This window comes from Podarcis bocagei (assembly GCF_964188305.1).
Source record: "Podarcis bocagei genome assembly, chromosome: 6".
Lineage (NCBI taxonomy): Eukaryota > Metazoa > Chordata > Lepidosauria > Squamata > Lacertidae > Podarcis > Podarcis bocagei.
Window position 1 is genome coordinate 83,415,846 of NC_138130.1, and position 19,330 is coordinate 83,435,175.

The window sequence follows — 19,330 nt, forward strand, 5'->3', positions numbered from 1 at the left end:
GCATTAAATATTTAAAACTTCCCTAAACAGGGCTGCCTTAAAAATAAGATAGCTGCTTATTTCCTTGTCATCTGATGGGAGGGCGCTCCACAGGGCGGGCGCCACTACCGAGAAGGCCCTCTGTCTGGTTCCCTGTAACCTCACTTCTCGCAATGTATACCCATATACATTATTAAGAATATTATTATTTTATTTTATTTTATTTCCATTAGTGGTCATATTAATAATTACAATGTATTGTTGTTATTGTTGTTTGTTCATCACGATACAGAGAAAAGTCTTTAGGTAATTTATGTGGGGGGGGGGGAGATATAACGCAAATACAAAAGAGAGTAAAAGCACAACAAAACATAAACACACTAAAAGCAATCCTACCCTTTTAAAGTGATTTTTTTTTTTAAAAAAAGAAGACACCAAAGCAGTAGCTGACACTCTCTGTTCATATTTTCAGTTTTAAATGAGTCCTTTTCAATGAAGGCTGCCTCTCTCTCATCTGCTGATTGATGGCTAAAGGCTGGTGAAACAAGGATAACAGGTTACACCTGCAGCTAATCCAAGAAAGAACCCAACTTCCTTTGGAGTTAGCTGCAGTTCTTAAGTGTGGCATGACGCACTTCCAATTGTGGAATTACTCACTTAAAAGGGTGGGAGCCAAGTTGGGCATTCTGGGGGCCTTGAGGGGGGGATGACCTTCCCATAAAGGTTTTATAATAGAGTTATGCCACATTTTGATCTCAAAGACTACACAAGTAAAGGGATTCTTCCTACTCTTCAGCAAGCTGTCCTGGAGGGGTGGAGAGGAGATCTTCTTGGACCTTTTCACCTGAACCCTGAAGTGTTTATCACTCCAGCAAGGGAAGAAAGAGAAGGCATTACTGCGCAAAAGCCACCACTAGCACCTGTCCTCCCACTCTCAATGCTCCTGAACAGGAGCAGTGGCGTAGCGTGGGTTGTCAGCACCCAGGGCAAGGCAAGTAATTTGCGCCCCCTAACCTGTGGATTTGCGCCCCCTAACCCTAACCCCCAGATGTTGCGCCTAGTGCAGCCGGCCCCCCCTGCACCCCCCACGCTACGCCACTGAACAGGAGTGAGCAAGCAAGTGATCTATGCCACTTGCTCCTTCGCCATTAATTTTGGTGGGAAAGGTATGCAGTGCAGTCGCTGCCCTTCTGCAATATGAGTGATCGGCATCCCTTGCCCAGGGGTGGCTGGGCACAAAGTCAACCAACATGCAATGTGTGTTACTGCATGTTGGGTAATTTTATGCTTCAACGTTGGAGACCAATTGCTCCTATTCAATGGCAGTGGTGGCTGCAGCAGCACAACAACATATGCCTTCCTGTGCATATATCTAGTCTGGGAGAAGGGCAGCGAGTAAGTAGCGAGGCAGGAAAATGCTGCTGCCCCAAATTTGGCACCATGGGCAACTTCTGTATTTGTGCTTCCATAAATATGTACAGTGGTACCTCGGGTTAAGAACTTAATTCGTTCCGGAGGTCTGTTCTTAACCTGAAACTGTTCTTAACCTGAAGCAGCACTTTAGCTAATGGGGCCTCCTGCCGCTGCCGCCGCACAATTTCTGTTCTCATCCTGAAGCTAAGTTCTTAACCCGAGGTACTATTTCTGGGTTAGCGGAGTCTGTAACCTGAAGTGTCTGTAACCCGAGGTACCACTGTATCTGTGTGCACTCATTGCAGAGGGTCTCTGTATGCCTGCAGAGAGCTTGGCAGGGGCAAACCTGCCCCTTGCGATATTTCCACAAGCAGTAAGTCCCAAAACAAGGCGTTCTAGCGCAGGTTGCCGGATGGTCATGCATCTGCTGGAGCCAAAGCTTCTGTCATTCACACAAGAAGCCCATCAACTATATTAAGGCTGGAGCTTACATAGCTAATTTGTGCCCATTGGTTTCAACAGGAGTGGATTTCAGAATGCAACGATCTGCTCCTGGGAAACAAGCCAGCGGGGATTTGGAGTGGCGGATCATCCATCACTTCACTCCCTCCTCACTTTATTATGGGTTCGCCCTATAGATAGTGCAACGAAAAGTGAAAAACGGATACTTAAACGTGCAAAGGGCAATATATCTCTCTCTCCTATGGGGAGATGTTGGGCTCCAGAGGCATGTGGAACATATGCAACTCTTGCAGAGCAGAATAATACTGTGGCCTGCCACCCCAATCGCTGAGCGGCTGAAGGAGCCAGGCAAGTTTCTTGGTGAGTAAATGGCCCTAAGTATGTTAGACTTTTGCAAAGAGGCAGGAGTCATGACTCTTTGCAAAGGCTTTACATTCTTCATTTGCCTTTTGGGGGCAAGGGAGAATTATTTAACATCCCCCAAGGGTGCCAACTTGAATAAAATATTGGAGGCTGGCAGGTAAGCCCTTCCCTGCATAATGGATCACAAGATGCCATCACTCACGGACGCTATTTGAGTGGCAATGCCCATGAACTTTGGGGACTTCCAGCCCCCTCAAATAATCTATGGGGCCTTGGCCCCTAGGAGGTGGCTCCTATGAAATCCACTCACATAATTGGGGTGTATGGGGCGTTAGGGGAGGGGTAGTGCCTCTGGTAGGGGATGTCATGTTCCTTCTAGGGTAGTTTTCCCACCATTGGCCACCACCCTGCACTGAGCTCTCACTGGTGGCTCCTAGAAGCTGTTAGCATGTGACTTCGACCACATTCTGGGAAACGGCTTTGACTGGCTGGCTGAACCAGGTGAGGGGAGCTGATGGGTCTCAAGCCATTAGTGAGTTAGGGACTTCTCCTATATGCAAAGACAGGCTCTAGCGGATTGAGTGGATGAGACCGCTAGTGGGTCCAACGGTCAAGAAGGTGGCTTCTGCACATGTTGTAGAGGGAAGTGAGAGGCAGATGGGGCTCGTCAACCTGGGAAGGTAGCCCATCCAGGACAAGGAAAACTCTGATCCTTAATCTTCGCTGCCTTGCGGGATATCTTTGGGAGAAGAAAAGGCTAAGGAATAAACCCTACACAAATCCAGAGTGGAGTCCCTAAGATGGTTGGATGGTGCCTTATACAACTTCTGGCGACTTCTTCACCAAGCTGGTGCCAAAGGTATTGCTCTGCTTTCCTTTGGACCACATCAGTGATGTGTCAACCAGCAGAACAAGGTGAACATGCTGCTGAGACATCCAGGTCTTTTGCTGCTTCTGGGCCCTGGGAATAACCTATGAAGGGGCCCTTTGTGTGGAAAGCACAAACTATTGGTAATATGCTTTGTCACTTTGAAAACTCCCAACTGTTTAGCCTGGCAAAGAGCCCCTCTTCCTACGCCAGTAATGGTGCATTAGCTTCTAAGAAAAGGGCCAAATGAGCAGCCAATTAAAGCTCTTAGCGCCAACAAAGGTTAAATCAACAACAGAGAGCAACACAGTTTGACTGAAGTGTTATGAAAGGCATAATGAAAGCTAGAAGGAGACTCCGAGCCCAGCTCTCTCCATTTCTAATATTCACCATCCAAAAGGGACATACGATCAAAACGGAATCTATTTTAATAGCATGAATAAACATTCTGTAACTGGCACAGGAACAGACAGGAAGTGGCATCAGACCCTATTTTCCAGGGACAATCTTGGATTTACAGAAGCCATCCTGGTTTCTGGTTTGATCCCGTAATGTCCCGCTTTTCCTTAGAATGTCCCTATTTTCATCAGAGAAATGTTGAAGGGTATTAATTCTGAGTCGGAGCATTGCTCCCTCAATATTGCTCAAACTGATTGGCAGCAGCTCCTACATTTGTGGTTTTTGCTTACTAGCAACGGAGGGGAGTGTGGGGACTTGCATTCTCCGCCCAGGGAAGCAAGAAGTTCGGTGACACATTACAGTGAGGGAAAAACAGCTAGGGAGCTTGCAAGGTGGGAGTGTGGTGTGGCAAAAGCCCCTAGGGCAGCGGTTCTCAACCTATGGGTCCCCAGATGTTGTTGGACTACAACTCCCATTATCCCTGACCACTGGTCATGCTGGCTAGGAATGTTGGGAGTTGTAGTCCAACCCACAGGTTGAGAAACACTGCCCTAGGGCAAGACAGAAGGGTTTGGAGAGCCAGCATTGGCCTCAATTCCATTACCCATGATACCTTCACTACCACCAATATTAAAAGTTTTATTTATTTATTATTTATTGCATTTATATACCACCTTTTTCTTCCAAGGAGCTCAAGGTGGTGGACATGGTTCCCTCCCCTCCCCATTTAATCCTCGTAACAACCCTGTGAGGTTAGGTTAGGCTAAAGGATGGTGACTGGCCCAAGGTCACCCAATGAAATTCATGGCTGAGTGGGGATTCAAACCCTAGTTTCCCATGTCCTGGTCCAACACTCTAACCATTACACCACACTGGCTTAATGCAACCAGCTGTGACAATAAGCAGCAAGAGGTCTCTTAAAAACCTGCCCAGGTCAGCCTGTAGCATTCTTGGCACACCAAGCTGAGCAGAAAATGTGCAGCAACTTTACAGAAAACGATAGAATAATCCGTATTGTAGCTTGCCCCAACAGGTAACACAGAGAAGGTGTTTATTAGAATACGGTACTGGTTTTCACACTGTGTTCCCGGTTCCTTCATCAGTGGAAAGATCAGTAATGGTAGAACGGCTTTACTGAAAGGCAGCTTGCCCAGCGACAACAAACTCCCTCAGAAATGCACAAGGCTGGGTGCCTTCTAAGGACACACTCAGTTCATGTTAAGGTGACAGCAAAAATCCAAGGACAGGAGGAGTGGGCAGATGTCAAGCTTGCAGCACCCCCATCTTGTCTTTTTACTTGACCCCCAAAATCTTCCAGCCAGAGTAAGGTGCAAAATACAGAAAGAGGAGGACATGCAATACGAAATTAACAAAAAGGGTGCCTTTTTGTATTCAATACCAGAACTAGGGCTAAAGGAGAAATTCAATTCAGTTGACATTTAAAGTTGAAGCTAGCAAACCTGCACGTTCCAAAAGCAACACATGAACATAGCCATCTTTCAAAATTTGTGCTTCTTTAAATTTTGCAATGCAGTTCCCCAGCCAAGCAGCGTGTAGGAAAAGTGTGTACACCGGGGTAAAGTATGCATTAAAAAATCACAGAGAACATGCAAAAAATGCATTATATTAGGGAAAATAATATTTGCTTATAGTTTGGTAATATTAGCATTAAGATGCTAATGGATTTTCATGTGGAATTTTAAAAAATATTGCAAAGTGATGTGGAAATGTGGAAAACTAAACATAAGATGGCAAAATGAGAGAAATCCAAATTCACCCACCCCTAAGCAGAACTGACTTCACAGCTTCTCATTTCTTCGTTTTAACAATCTAGTTTAGGATTAGATGGGAGCCTTACTATCATTTCTTTTGTTGTTGCTGTTTTTTCCTCACACAATCATGAATCAGAAACCCTTGCTGACTGCCCAGAATCTACCACTAGATCTCACCCTACCTCCTTTCCATCCTGTCTCAGAGCTCTTTGCAATATTCAAAGTTTCCTCAGCAGATTTCCACGGGGTTTCTTGGTACCAAAGTCATGGTAGTAAAAGGCTCTCTAGAGCTAGAAAAAGATGAAAGCCATGGAGTCAGTCTGCTACCTCAGTAATCTGCTGCTAGTAGCCAATGCAGAGCCCAAGAGAAGTTCACAATAAGGGCAAGCCAGTTATATTCACCAGCAGTTCCCAGCAGTTGCTAGTTAGAAGCAGATGTCTCCCATAAAGGATGCTGAACACATGGCTATCAGAGTCCAGTTCACAGATGGAAATGTACCCTATTTCAGATGTTTCCCTACCTTATTGTAACTGTGTGGAGAAGAACGACAGAGCCCCACCAGCCCCACAGCGCGCTCTCTCTCTCTCTCTCTCTCTCTCTCTCTCTCTCTCTCTCTCTCTCTCTCTCTCTCTCTCTCCACTCCCCACCTGCACCCACAATTTAGGGAAATGCTGGTAAAGGGAAGGCTGCAGTATATGTAGGTTTAGAACAACCTCATTTGTGCTTGACATGTTTTGAGCAGTGCTGTTCCCCAGGGGCAATAGTAAGTTTTTGGTTTTCAATCAAGGGAAAGTCCACCATCCTCAAGTCAACATTATCAAGAACTATTTTTCAACACACTGGAGATTTATCTTTTTTGTTTTGTTTTGTTAAACAGTGGTGCTTCTCTGCCTCTCCCCTGGTTAAGGAAAAAAAAAATTACTCCAGAACATTCTACAGTATTCTAGAAGGCAGGCCACAAAAGCAGTAAACTGAACCAACAGAACGAAACATCGAATCACATCTGTATGATATACTTAAGATGTATTATTTACCTTGGCAGCAGGCAGCTGAGACTTCTTTTCTCCAACTTTCCCCCTGTTGCCTCAAAATCCTCTACGCTCCTTCTTTATCAGGACCAGCCCTACTATTAGACAGCGTGAGGTAAGGGGGGGGGGTGGGCAGGGGAAACTGCATGTCCCGAGCCCCCTGACTCATATTCATCTGCTGGAGGACAGAGCTGTATGTGGCCTGTTGCCCTCAGGCACAATGGAGCACATTGCCAGTACTGAAGTAGGTTTTACTGCTGTTCCAAACGGCTTCTGTATGTGGAACAGTGGTGGCTGCCATCTTGTCCTTCACCTCAGGCAGCAAACTGCCTTGAGACAGCCCTAGTCTTTATTCAGGAATTATATGCACCCAAGAGGTTTGTGCAACAGCACTTTGGCCCCTCCTTTGCCTGTAACACCAGCCCAGGTCTCTGTGGAAGCTGTTGATCAGTTCCACCTGGACCTGAGGTGGAATGTACCAAGTGGTGGTTCAGCAAGGGGGGGGGGAGAGAGAAACTCATCCATGAGTCATTCTTCATCCATGACACAAATATATAGATGAGAATTGCACTCTAATACTGTCAAATGTCACGTCCCCCACTACACATTTAAAGCACATTTGTATCACTTTAACAGCCATTTCCCTGATTAATTTTTTAGGTCCATAGGGCCATTGTTTTTTATTTCCCTGATTAATTCTTTGGGTCCATAGGACCATTGTTGGCAACCCTTTCACGAGTGCAATCCTACATAGGTTACTCAGAAGTAAGTCCCACAAAATCAGTTGAGACTTGTCAGTACAGAATTGCATCCTAATTGCAGCTGCGGTCATATACTCTGGTACTTGGGAGTGATCCTGTATCTGGTTACTTAGAAGTAAACTTACTTCTGTGTGTGTGTGTGTGTGTATGAATGACAGTGCTGGCAAGGTGCAAATGCATGAGTCCTAATTGGCTTCCTTGGCTTAGCTAAAAGCAGTAACTTTTGGTTTTAGCTATTTCTTTTAGATTTCACGTACTGTATTACTGTATACAGCATTTACAGAGGCTGCCTAATAACAACAGTCCTTGGGTGGTAGTATGTTTCAGTCACTACAGTAGGAGCCTGGAGTCAGTTTCCAGGATCACAGGTACACGATGCACAAAAGTATATCAAAGCTGTTATTTCCAGGGAGAAATTAAATTGGGTGTTTCTGCAAAGAGCAAGTTCTTGTGTGCTTCAGCATTTTTCAGGATTTCCAGGCCTCAGGGGACAATTATATATAATTTTTCTGAAGCTGAGTAATCTGCGCTGTGCGCTTATGTCTATGCAGAAGGGAAAGGTAACATGTTGTAACTCATAGCTTGTGAGGAAAAAAACAACAACACTGCGTGTAATTTGGGTACTGATTGACCTGTTCATCCAATGTTTCTTTTTGAACCGGCACCTACTGTAAGGGAACGCGCTAGGCAGTGACGGCATGGCTGACAATAAGAAAAGGGGTGGAGAAGACACAGGGTGGTTAATGAAGACAATTGCCTATAAATAGAACAAGCTTTGTTCAACATACTTTGGAAACATCATCTGGCAGACAGATTTATTGTTGTTGATGGATTTCTTCTTTTCTGACTTATTTGGAATGGAGAGAAGTCTAACATTGCTCTACTTTCTCATCAATTTGCTGGCTTCTGGGCTTTCCCAGTGAGAAAATATGAGCATTTTAGTCTTCCTTTATCTGTTTTGCAATGTGGGGAAAAGGATGTAAGTTACTCCAGGCAGGTAGACCTGGAAGGCCTACGAGGACAGGCATGGTTTGCCCAGCATTCCCAGAGGGGAAATGGATGAGCAACGCCCTCAAGCTTCAGTTACAGGGAAGAGTCATAGCTCAGTGGTAGAGGCTTGGCTTTTCATGCAGAAGCTTCAGTCCCTGGCATCTCAAGTTAGGGCTGTGAGAGGCCCCTGCCTGAAATCCTGGAGAGCTGCTGCCAGTCAGTGTAGACAATATTCAGCTAAATGAACCAACGGTCTGACTCAATATCATGCAGCTTTCTATATACTGGTGTTTCTAAAGCTGCAATGCCTGTTTTAGGCTGTTTGGATCAGTCCTGCTGAATCAGATTAAAGGTCAACCTCCTGTTCTCACAATGACCAACCAGATGTCTAGGTGTTTTCACTGTTAACTTGATCATCAGGAAAAGGTCTTAGTATGTGGTCATGGGTAGGCTGCATTTGAGGACAGCTGCTTAGTATTTTTTTGGGGGGGGAACAAAGATATAAATTCTTATTCTTTATGCTGATCTGTAGATGCAGGTGGAAATGTGTATTCTCCTACTATTTGTCGCCACATCATTTGCATCATTTGCCCATCCACACCAACCCATGCACAGGTCTATTAAAGCATTGCATCTGCTGCATTCAGATACTTTGGGATCAGGGCCGTTATGAGATTAGCAAGAAGACTTTCCTGGAAGCGGGACCTAGTCCTTCTATGGAGCACCATTCGCTAAAAGGTTTCGTTGCTTTTCGTTTACTGAGTTTGCAAACTTTTCGTATTTTGTCTTTATTTTTTCGTGCACCGCTTTGGTAACTTTTGGTTGTGAAGCCCTTTTGAAAAACTGCAAATGAGTAGATAAATTTTGAAGAAGTGAAATGAAGTCAGTGAAGCAACAGCTTTTAGCGGGAGATTATTCTGAACCCTGTCTTATTCTGTTTGCCAGCAGGACTTTTTAAGGTTCAAAGGACAGCAAGGGCCTGTAATCCCCTTTTTATCTGCCGGATGGAAGCTGCGAGGATTCTTTCTTTGGCTTTTCAAAACCTCCCTTCAAAGTTTTATCGCAGGCCCTGGACAAATGATGCCTTTGAACTTTTGGGGGGAATGCCTTGACACTAATCAGCTCAGTCAAATTGAACGCTATCTCTGTTCTCATCCCTTTGAATTTGGTATGATTGTAATGAAGTGTTCTTGAAATGAGAGAGAATTTGTCTCAGAGCCTTCACATTCTGTTCACACATTCGCCAGGCGAGAAGGCTGCTCAGTTTTAAATGTGACTCTGTTTAACTGTTGCTCAGCTGCAGTCAGGAAAGGAGGGGTGATGCTTTTAAAAAGGCAATAGCCCAATATTGAGAAGGGTAAAAAAATGTTTCTGAACTTGTCATTAAGTCAAGTAATTGCATTCTGCACAGTCAAACCCCACCGCCCTCTGTTTCACATACTCATGGAAGTCTGCACTTTGTGGTGCAGCATAAGATGATGCAGCAGGATAGCTCAGTCAGTAGAGCATGAGACTCTTAATCTCAGGGTTGTGGGTTCGAGCCCCACATTGGGCAAAGAGATCCCTGAATGGCAGGGGGTTGGACGAGATGACCCTCATGGTCCCTCCCAACTCTACAATTCCATGTTTCTAAGATCAACCCTGCTGGATCAAGCCAAGGGCCCAACTCATCCAACATGCTGTTCTTCTGGGATTGTGCCCTTGAAGTCACTCAATTGGTTTTTAAAACAATTTTTAAACTTAGTTTATTTTTTAAAAAATCAAATTACAATTTTAAAAATTACAATTAAAAAACCCACAACCAGAAAAATAGAGTGGGGATTGTAAATATACATCTCAGGTGTGAAAGGCCAGGCTAAAGAGGAGCGTCTTCAACATTTGCCCAGAACTGTATATTGAAGTTGCCTGTGTGAAGTGAGTGCTACAACTTAGGGGCTGCCACAGAGAATGCCCTCTCCCAGGACGACTACCCAGCTTCTGAGGGCAGTGGAACCACCAAGAGCTGAAAAGGCCTGAGGAGAGGTAGTTTTTCCAGATAGTTGTGACCTGAGTCATTTAGGGCCCTAAAACAAGCACCTTGAACTGGGCCCAGCAGTGCACATTCCCTTTTGTTAGAATAACTTCCCTTCCCATCAACCCGCCCACCTTGTGTTATCAAAACCAAATTACAGGGAAATCTTAACATTACTCCTGCTGGAGAAATGATGTCACTTACCCTGATCCTTAGTATGCCCTCAATCAGCTCTCCCTGTCAGTACACTATTATGGAACATTTCCTCTAATCCCATCATTTACTGCTGATGTGAATCACAGCAGGACTGCTGGCAAATCCACCTGCAGCCCTTTTCATTCTATAGATGGGGCTGCCTTGCAGGACACAATCAAAGGAGCTCCTGTGTGCTGCAAGGGCCAAGGACGGTGTGCCAGCAACACTCATGCCTAAAGCAAGTATGGATTAAATTGCACCCTGCTAACACAGTGTGCACATTGTGCTCCTTTGTTATGCAAGTTATACCAGTCGCATTCTCTTGCAGAGGGCATGCACTAGCTCAAATAAGGGGTCTTTGTTTTTCTCCCCCCTTAAAAAACAAAAAAACCCTCAAACAGTGACTGAATTGGAATGTGCTTCAGGTTGTAATCTAAACCTCTAGTCATAAGGCTCAGAGAGGAGGCGAGAGGATTAATTTAATCTACATGAGATATTGCTTGTAAAGACTTTGGTGCATGCAAAGTTAAAGCCCTCAAAAGGTTCCACAACAAAGGAGAAATGTTAACTGTGCTTAACCCATCTCAGACACTGAAATATCCTTCTTCACACAGCTCATATAAAATTTGCCCCTACAAAAGGCACTGATGGCCATCGACTTGGATGCTTTAAAAGAGGAGACCAATTCATGGTGGATAAGCCCATGGATGGCTACTGGCCACAATAGTTGTGTTGTCCCTCCTTTTTCAAAGGCAGTATACTTTTGAATACAAGTTGCTTGGGAATTGTTTCAGACATGCAAGGCACCATTTGATGTTACTGTTATGTACAGGCAAGCATGAATTCATTATGGGATTGTACTTGTTTGCTCAGAGTTTCATAAGAGCCCCATAACTGTGTGCATCTATGAATGACATGCAAGCAGATCTGCTGCAATAGTCCTCAAATTATTGGCATCTTACAACCCTACTATTCTATTATTCTACATGCTACTGTAGAAAGGGTCTTCAGACACTTTGGGACTCCTATGTAGATCTTCTCACGGGATATACTTGTTTAAACAAAGGCGCCTGGGGCAAGACTTGTGAAGACTGCTGTCACGAGTTCCACAGAGATGGCTGAGTTGGTCACAGTGGGGAGGGAGGAATGGGCCAAGAGTTCAGAAATGGTACCTAGAAAGGGGCCTAGGAGCCACTGATCTATATGCTGGGGAGCAGGTGGTCAGAGGCGAGGCCCACCTCAGTGACAAGAAATACCCAGTTTCAGTTAGTACAACTAAAAGTTGTTAGGTGAGTGCACCTGCTCCCTGGCAGAGCCTTCCATTTAAAGTGATGTAATGTGTGCTCAAGGAGACCAGGCTGTGCATTACAGCAGTTCTGTTACTATTTAGTACAAAATTTTCTCATTAACTGCATTGCTTTCGTATGACAATGATTTATGCGCAGACACGGGTCCTCTTCTGTTTCTAGTTGAGAAAAGCAGTTAAAGGCCACAAGCTGAAGAAATGGGAACACAGGATTGTTTCAAATGTTCACCCAAAGTGGCAACACAGGAAACTAAGTGACTTACTTATCTATCGTCACTTCCAGTTTGTGGGTGCGCATATGCACAGATAGGTTGTTATATTTGAGGGAGAGTGTGCATCTTGACGCAGAAGATACAAGCATCTCCCTCTCCCCTCCTTGCTTAGCTCCAAATTTGGAAGCAGCAACAAAGGAAGCATGGATCAGTCTTATAGCCTAAAGAAATAAAAACGGACTAAAAGAAGGTAGAATCATACTGAGATGGTTTGACATGTTTCTAAAATATAACAATTATTTAGGTGAAGATCTATGTTTGAAACACACATATATACAAATAGTATTTAAATGACTATTTATTAACAAATAGAAAAATATATAAACATATACACAAAGTTGTAATTTACAGTCGTCGTCCACCCCTTTGAATTCCTGCATGTAAAAGAATATTGGGAAAGCATTTTTGTTTGAAAGCAAATAGTATAAAAAATTCAGTGTATGTTTTCTATTGGCATATACAAAATTGCTTGCCATAGGCAACATAATCAAGACCAATTTGGTTGAATCAAACATTTTGTAAACTGCATTTACACAATATGCACATTTTAAAATCCTGTTCTTGCTTCAAATTTTTGATCTTCATTACAATGGGGCACATACCACAGGCCTTTTGAAAGCAGTTTTTAGAGGTAAACAGTAGTCTCCACGCATAGTCTTAACCATTTTGCAGAATACTGAAATGCACATCGGATTATTTTATTTACAAAGTTTACACACATAAATGGTTCTTCATGCAAAAAGTATACGTATTATTTGCAGGTTTTCACTATCGTATTAAAAAACGTGAATTTTGTAACATTAGTTTTCTAACATTGTATAATTCCATTGGATGTTTGCTTGAAACTTGAAACAACACGTATTTTTTAAGCAGAGATTGAATGGCCTTCTGTCATGGATGCTTAGTTGGAAGGGATTTAACTAGACAATCCTCAAGGTCCCTTCCAACTCTGATTCTATGATTCAATGAGGCTTGCTTCCCACATTGGTGTGTATACAGAAATACAGCCTTTTTTTTTCAATGATACTAAAGGATTCTCCACTAAATATAACACAAAAGTCTCGGTTCTTTGTTTCAAAGTTTAAAAAATATACAGGATATAGTTTAGCCAAAAGCAAACACTTCAAGTCCTCCTGGTATTATTGTGAGAGTCAGCACTACTCAAAAGCATTCCAAATGAAATCAATAGGACTTAAAAGTATTTAGCTTTCCTGCCAAAGTACCCACAGTTTTAGCACACCATCATAGAAATGCAAAAAAATTATGGGAGAAATATCTGGCTGGGAGTTAACATCTTTTGGCAAGCAAAGTTGCTGCCACATTAGAACTGCACATGTATCTGGGATTAGTCATCACTGAATACAGTGGGACTTAGAATTCTAAGTAAACATGCATAGGACTGCACTGTAAATAGCTGTGAAAAAAAGCACTTTAGTATAGTCTTGCAGTTTTCACAGCATGTTTTCTCCACACAAGTATTTATGCATTCTGTACTGTAACAGGCAGATCCCAAAGTTCCCAAGTTCCCAAGGAAGTTTCATTTTATTATTTTTAGATTCTTTTTACTGTTGTATATTTGGCCTATTATGTATTGACTCAGTACAGCTTGATGAAAATCCTGTTAAATGCTTCCTTTTGCCAACAGAAAAATGGACAAACAAACACCTGCTATTAGTAGCCACACACACACACACACACACACACACACACACACACACAATTCTATTGCTCTTTATATTTACATAATCTGCTTAGCAGTAAGATCAGTCCACCAAACTTTCCTTGTGTCAATGAGACACAGAAGCTTGCTGTTCAGAAAAGAGACAGAGTAGCATGGATCAGCCTTTGGTCTTTTACCAAGCTGCTCCTTGAAGTTTTCTCATACAGCTGCTGTATTTCAAATGCAACTGCCTGAGAGAGCTTTGAAATGCTGCCAATTTAGTTCAGCGGTTTCTGAAACCTTGTAACATCGAGATCCAGGCCACATTCCATCCACAAGCATTCGAAGAGAAGCACGTTGGGAAGCATTCGGTTTAAAGGCTGCCAAAAAAGGTCGTTTAGATTCCTAAAAGAGAGCAAGATAGCAGGGGTTAGCCATATGCACAGAACCTAAAACTGGCCACATTCTAGTTGTCACTGTCGTAAGAAGATGCCTTTGTCATTTTTATTATTTACTGCTGAACACAAGCTTTTGTATACTAATTATATTCTAATTAATAGGAAAAGTACCGTATTTTTCGCTCTATAACACGCAGATTTTTGCTCCTAAAAAGGAAGGGGAAATGTCTGTGCGTGTTATGGAGCGAATGTGTGTCCCTGGAGCCGAAAAATGAGGCAAAAATCAAACCGCGCTTCAGGGAGAAGGGAAGCTGCTTTCCTTCATTCTGCCTCAGGGTCTTACTGCCCACCCTGCTCTGTTTCGTTGCTGTGTTTGCTCAAACGGAACAAAGAGCAGGGAAAGCCCCTCCCCTCCAGGCAAGTAGAGAGGAGAGCAGAGCGTCCAAACAAAGAGCAGGGAAAGCCCCTCCCCTCCAGGCAAGTAGAGAGGAGAGCAGAGCGTCGCTCTATCCTCTCCCTGCTCCGGAGGGAACAATGTTTGTGAAGGGAAGAGAGATTACAGGTTCGGCTTAAAATTCTGATTTGACTTCCTGCTTTTTGTTTTTGGAGACACACAGCATTCAAATATGCTTTCTTCCATTTAAAAGGATGAAATCCTTAAACAGTGTTTTGCCTGTAAATTCATGCGATCTGGAAGATTACAGTGTCTGTACCTCTTAAGGGATGGCAAAGCTTAGGTTTCGCTGCTAAATAGTTCTTAATGCAGTTAAAATGCTTTCTTCTGTCATGCTGGTGGGAGGGAGAGAGAGAGAGAGAGCGCACGCTGGCTGGCTTGGGTGGGTGGATGGGGGGAAACTTTTGCCTTCCTTTCCTCACGTTATAGCCCTCTCCTGCATTCTTAGCCTTCTGTGTTTTTCCTTCCCTCCCCACTTAAAATGTGGTTACAAAGCATGGATCCTCAGGATCTTTGCATTGGGTCACCCCAAATTCACCATCAGAGCACACAGCATGTCCATGGCTACAGCCTGCCCCCCCAAAATCACACACCCATTGTTGCCTGGGGCTGCAATGGTGCAAAAACGTGGTTACAAAGCATGGATCCACATGGATCCTCAGGATCTTTGCATTGGGTCAGCCAAAATTCACCATCAGAGCACATAGCATGTCCATGGCTACAGCCTGTCCCCCCCCCCAAAAAAAAATCACGCACCCACTGTTGCCTGGGGCTGCAATGGTGCAAAAACGTGGTTACAAAGCATGGATCCACAGGGATTCTCAGGATTTTTGCATTGGGTCACCCCAAATTCACCATCAGATCACATGTCTGTGGCCACAGCATGAAGCACAAAAATGATACGTCCACTGTTTCATTCAGAATATTTTTTCCCTTGTTTTCCTCCTCTAAAAACGATGTGCGTGTTATGGTCAGGTGCGTGTTATAGAGCGAAAAATACGGTACTTTCAGTCGGTCAATTCCAATCAGAAACATTGGGAAGAAAAATATTTTCAGCCCACAGAGCAAGTCTATACTACTTCCCCAGCTCCCTCTGGGGACATTCAAAGTGTCTTATGACAACCGCACCCCGTCTCTGTCCTGCTGTCCCCTGCTGGTGGGATTGTCCAGGAATCAGCCTAATCCCTGCAGCAGCCCTCCTAAGTCCGCCATCTTGTCACTATCTTATTTAAATTCAGGTCCTATACATTATAAGCCTGCAAATGTATTATACAGTCACATTCTTTTTAAAGTTATAATAAATATAATATTGATATAAAGGGCTTAAGTATTATTCAAAAATAATACAATATAACAATTCAAAACAGGAATATGGACCAGTGTTCATCCAGATGAGATGCGTTCAATTTCAGATGCACAGAAATGATCCATGCCTTCCTCGGGAGCTCTTAGTTGTGAACATGTGATTGGAGCTGGGGTCATAGACTTTAATAGGAATGGCTACGCAAATCTGAGTAAGATTTTAAAAGCGTTAGGAATTTGCATAAATCTGCTTTTATAAAGCATGCAAATTATATACAAGAGGAGGCAGAATTATTAGTGAAGGATCATTGAGACACCAATTTCAACCAGACAATTTACAAACTATCCTAGATAGTATTAGTAAAAGTTTAATTGATACTACATAGTACTTCACCTGGTAGACAACTAATGTTTTGTTCTTACCTGGCCATCAGTTTATAGAATCACTAACTGTTTTGTCAAGCTCTGTTGTTGACAGTGGTTCAGCAGTTAAGAACTGGTTTAATGAAGCAGTGATACTGGAAGGACTCTTACTGGAAAGTTCAGTTGATTCTGTCAAGCTTCCAAAATGAGATGTTGTAGACATGAATACCCTTAAATCCTGTTCGTTATCTGAATCCACAATGGCTGTTTTTTCGGTCTCTAGGCTGAAAGAATTTTCATCTTCTCCCGTTAGCTCAGGGTATGACTCACAGAAAGAAATACTATCACAGCAAGCTGGATTTTGGATAAGAGGCCAGGCATCTGAAAGATCTCCACAGGTTGAATGTGAAAGAGAACCGAGGAATGCTGGAATCATTTCCCCAACAGAATTAGAATTCCTGCAAGAAGTCATAGGAAATAAAGGACGACTTTAATAAGGTTCAAAAAGTAACACTGCAAATGAAGAACTAGAGTAAGAACTAGTGTTCTTATGTTACTCGTGATTCACAGGTGTCAACTCTATGGGATCTTGATCTCTTCAGCTCCCCCAAATTAGGGTGGGCAGCCCCCTCCAATATTTTATGCAAGTTAGCACCTCCCTCTCTCCCTTGGGCAGCCACCAAGTGTCACCCTCTTTTCCCAGCTTTCCTCCTGACTTTTGGCGCCATTTCCAAGTGCGTCTGAACCAGGGCAGCTGGGGAGAGACAGGTAGGCAAGACAGTAAGAGAGGCAAGCCTGGAGGAGAGGCAAGCAGGTGAGTAGGGGTATGGGGCAGGTGAGGCAGGCAGAAATGTATTGCGAACAGGTGGAGGGGAAGGGGAGGCCTGCACCCAGTTGCATGTAATGGAAGAAGGTGTGCTGCTCCACAGAAGTGTGGGTAGGGGGAAGAAGGGCAGGTGGGGCCCAGCAATATTTTGTTCAAAAATGGCAGAATCTGTGATATGCAACCATGTTTCATGCAGCACTCTCGGCTGCAAATGTCTGCAAACCAAGGTGAGCAAGAGATTTGTATTTTCTCACATGACAAAATCATGTAGCTTTAGTGGTGCAAATATGTAATAGACTTGCAACAGAAGTGCTACACTGAGCTAAGATGTCTGCAACAGTCAGCAAGCAATTCTGAAAATTATTGTTTGGAAACACTCTTAGAACTTCAGTTACCGGCAAAAACATTTTTTCAAGCAAGGTGCCTGTTAGAATGAGTATGCATAGTACTTTATAGATCAAGTACTAAGAAATCACCTCAGGGTCTTCAAAGGGGTCTATGGATACCAACCCAGAAACAGATAATTAACTTATTTTAACTTGCTAGCATTAACACCACAACCAGTTTTTATTTAGTGAGCAAAAGTAATATTGATATTGCCATGAATATGAATTTTCCATGAAGCTGGCAGCAAACGTGTCAATTCAAAGTTTTTCACTTCACTCTTTTAGTTCATTTAATATTTATTACAGGATATAAGAACAGAATAGTTAGCAGCAGACACAAAGAAAGGTCCTGAATTACCTTTCATGAAGTGTATTCCGAGAGTGAAAAGGGCAGCTATGGCAGCTGTGTTCCAGGCTACATGTCTCATCACAGCACAGGGATGGAATCAAATGCACTGGTCCTAAAAATAAATAAAACTTTTATCTTAACAGTTATAAGATCTTTTGGGAACATGTGTTGGAACACAATGTGCAACAATATTCATATGCACAAGCAGAGCCACTGCTTATAACAACTCTACACTTTTTGTGGGGGAGCAGGATACTGTTAGCATGAGTTACATAAAATTGGTCACCTATGACAAGCCAAAGCTCACAACTGCCCCTGACAATGTGTAGGTCTTTGATGCCAGTTACAGCCCTATGTGTGCTTAAAAGTAGTACCTTAACATTTTAAAATTTCATATTGGATTTTCTGTTTAAAAGGTCATTCAGTGTTATTCTATCTACAACCATGAAGGATGACACCTAGCCATTTCTAGATGAAAGACCACATGAGCCATGTACACAACTATTTAAAGGTTCTCTTTAGCCACACTTAGGGAATATGATTGTAAAGCATAACCATAGCCAGGTCATAGCTAAAGTGGCAGCACTCACCAGATACCCCTGAACAAAATGATGTAGTATATCCTATAAGTTTACAGAAGTACAAAAACTCCCTTGCCCTGCCACTGGCAAAGCAATAACAACAGTCCAATGAAGGCTAAGCATGTTTGATGGGCATGGAATGTTGGTGTGGGAGGACTGAAAATCAGGGGACAGGAGGAAATAATGGAGTAACTGGAAACCTGTGCAGGAGAACCACACGCTACAATATTTTGCTGCAGGTTCCACTTGTAGCATATAACGTAACAGCTGTCTCAACATGGCAAACTTTCAGTTTCATTTTAATCAGACACCAGAGACCCAATTTCTTCTTTAATTAAGAGAAGCTGAATTCCAATCCTTAACTGCTAGAAGAAAATCTAATGCACAGTCTCTTAAAGTGCTTGCCAGTAACTTACGTAGTACTATTATATGCTACAATTTTATTATGATTTCTGTGCCAGATACAGTTTGAAATTACAGCATTCTCCACTACCCTCAGAAGAAATGTGTTAATATTTTTCTTTTTTCCATTCCCTATATTCATATAGAATGTAACTGCTAGGAAAGTTTAAGATGTAAGGCAGGTAAAAATATGCTCCTGAGGATCTACACAGCGAACTGTACTCAGAAGTATAATGCCAATTGTTTTTGTTATGTTAGAATATTGAGATCCATGTAGCAATGTTTGGTTACAGAGATTCAAACTCCTATGAAGAGTATAATTTCAGAATTTGATCATTTAAGTTTTCTCTTTATCTCTTATGTCCCTGCTGCTTGCACTAGTCCTTTCCCCATAAACCTCACCCAAAATGAATGTACTTACGACATATCTGTGATGGGTCCCGCTGACATTGGCAGCATGTTCTGTGAGCATACACATTAAGTTGTGGTCTGTCAAAACATGAAAGCTCAGAGCCTTCATAGTGAATATCCTGTGATCGCACAGACCCTTAAGAATAGAAAAGACATTTGAAATGGTTAAACTGTCTCGGTTTTGTTTACAGTTTTTTCTAATCATAACCAGCATAATTTCACACTCATGTACAAAATTTATTCAGTGACGAAGCACTTCATTATGAATCATTTAGATCTCTCTGCTTTTCGAAAGCATTGTGAAGTAACTATCTAGGTTGAGTATGCACTATACCTTTAAAGCACATTCAAAGTGCATTTTGCTCCTCAAAGAATTCT

At 42.8% G+C, this 19,330-nt stretch overlaps 1 protein-coding gene and 1 long non-coding RNA gene across 8 annotated transcripts in view; both read right to left on the reverse strand.

Moving 5' to 3' along the window:
• Positions 1 to 327: 327 nt before the first annotated feature.
• On the reverse strand, positions 328 to 6,705 carry LOC308589173. The gene is made up of 3 exons (XR_014009127.1): positions 6,292 to 6,705; positions 5,439 to 5,546; positions 328 to 514 (listed from the first exon to the last, which is right to left on the reverse strand). It is a non-coding gene; the product is annotated as an uncharacterized lncRNA (long non-coding RNA).
• A 5,395-nt stretch (positions 6,706 to 12,100) lies between these two features.
• The window catches only part of TNFRSF19 (TNF receptor superfamily member 19), a 52,870-nt gene continuing 45,640 nt past the window's right edge, over positions 12,101 to 19,330 (reverse strand). For 6 of the 7 annotated variants that reach the window (XM_081197988.1, XM_081197991.1, XM_081197990.1 and 3 more), the window contains 4 exons: positions 18,963 to 19,088; positions 17,568 to 17,670; positions 16,058 to 16,455; positions 12,101 to 13,885 (listed from right to left, as the gene is read on the reverse strand). In XM_081197988.1, coding sequence (XP_081054114.1) covers positions 16,065 to 16,455; positions 17,568 to 17,670; positions 18,963 to 19,088 — 620 coding nt within the window. In that variant the 3' untranslated portion in view covers positions 12,101 to 13,885; positions 16,058 to 16,064. The remainder of the gene's footprint in view (positions 13,886 to 16,057; positions 16,456 to 17,567; positions 17,671 to 18,962; positions 19,089 to 19,330) is intronic. The other variant, XM_081197993.1, reaches the window with a different exon arrangement.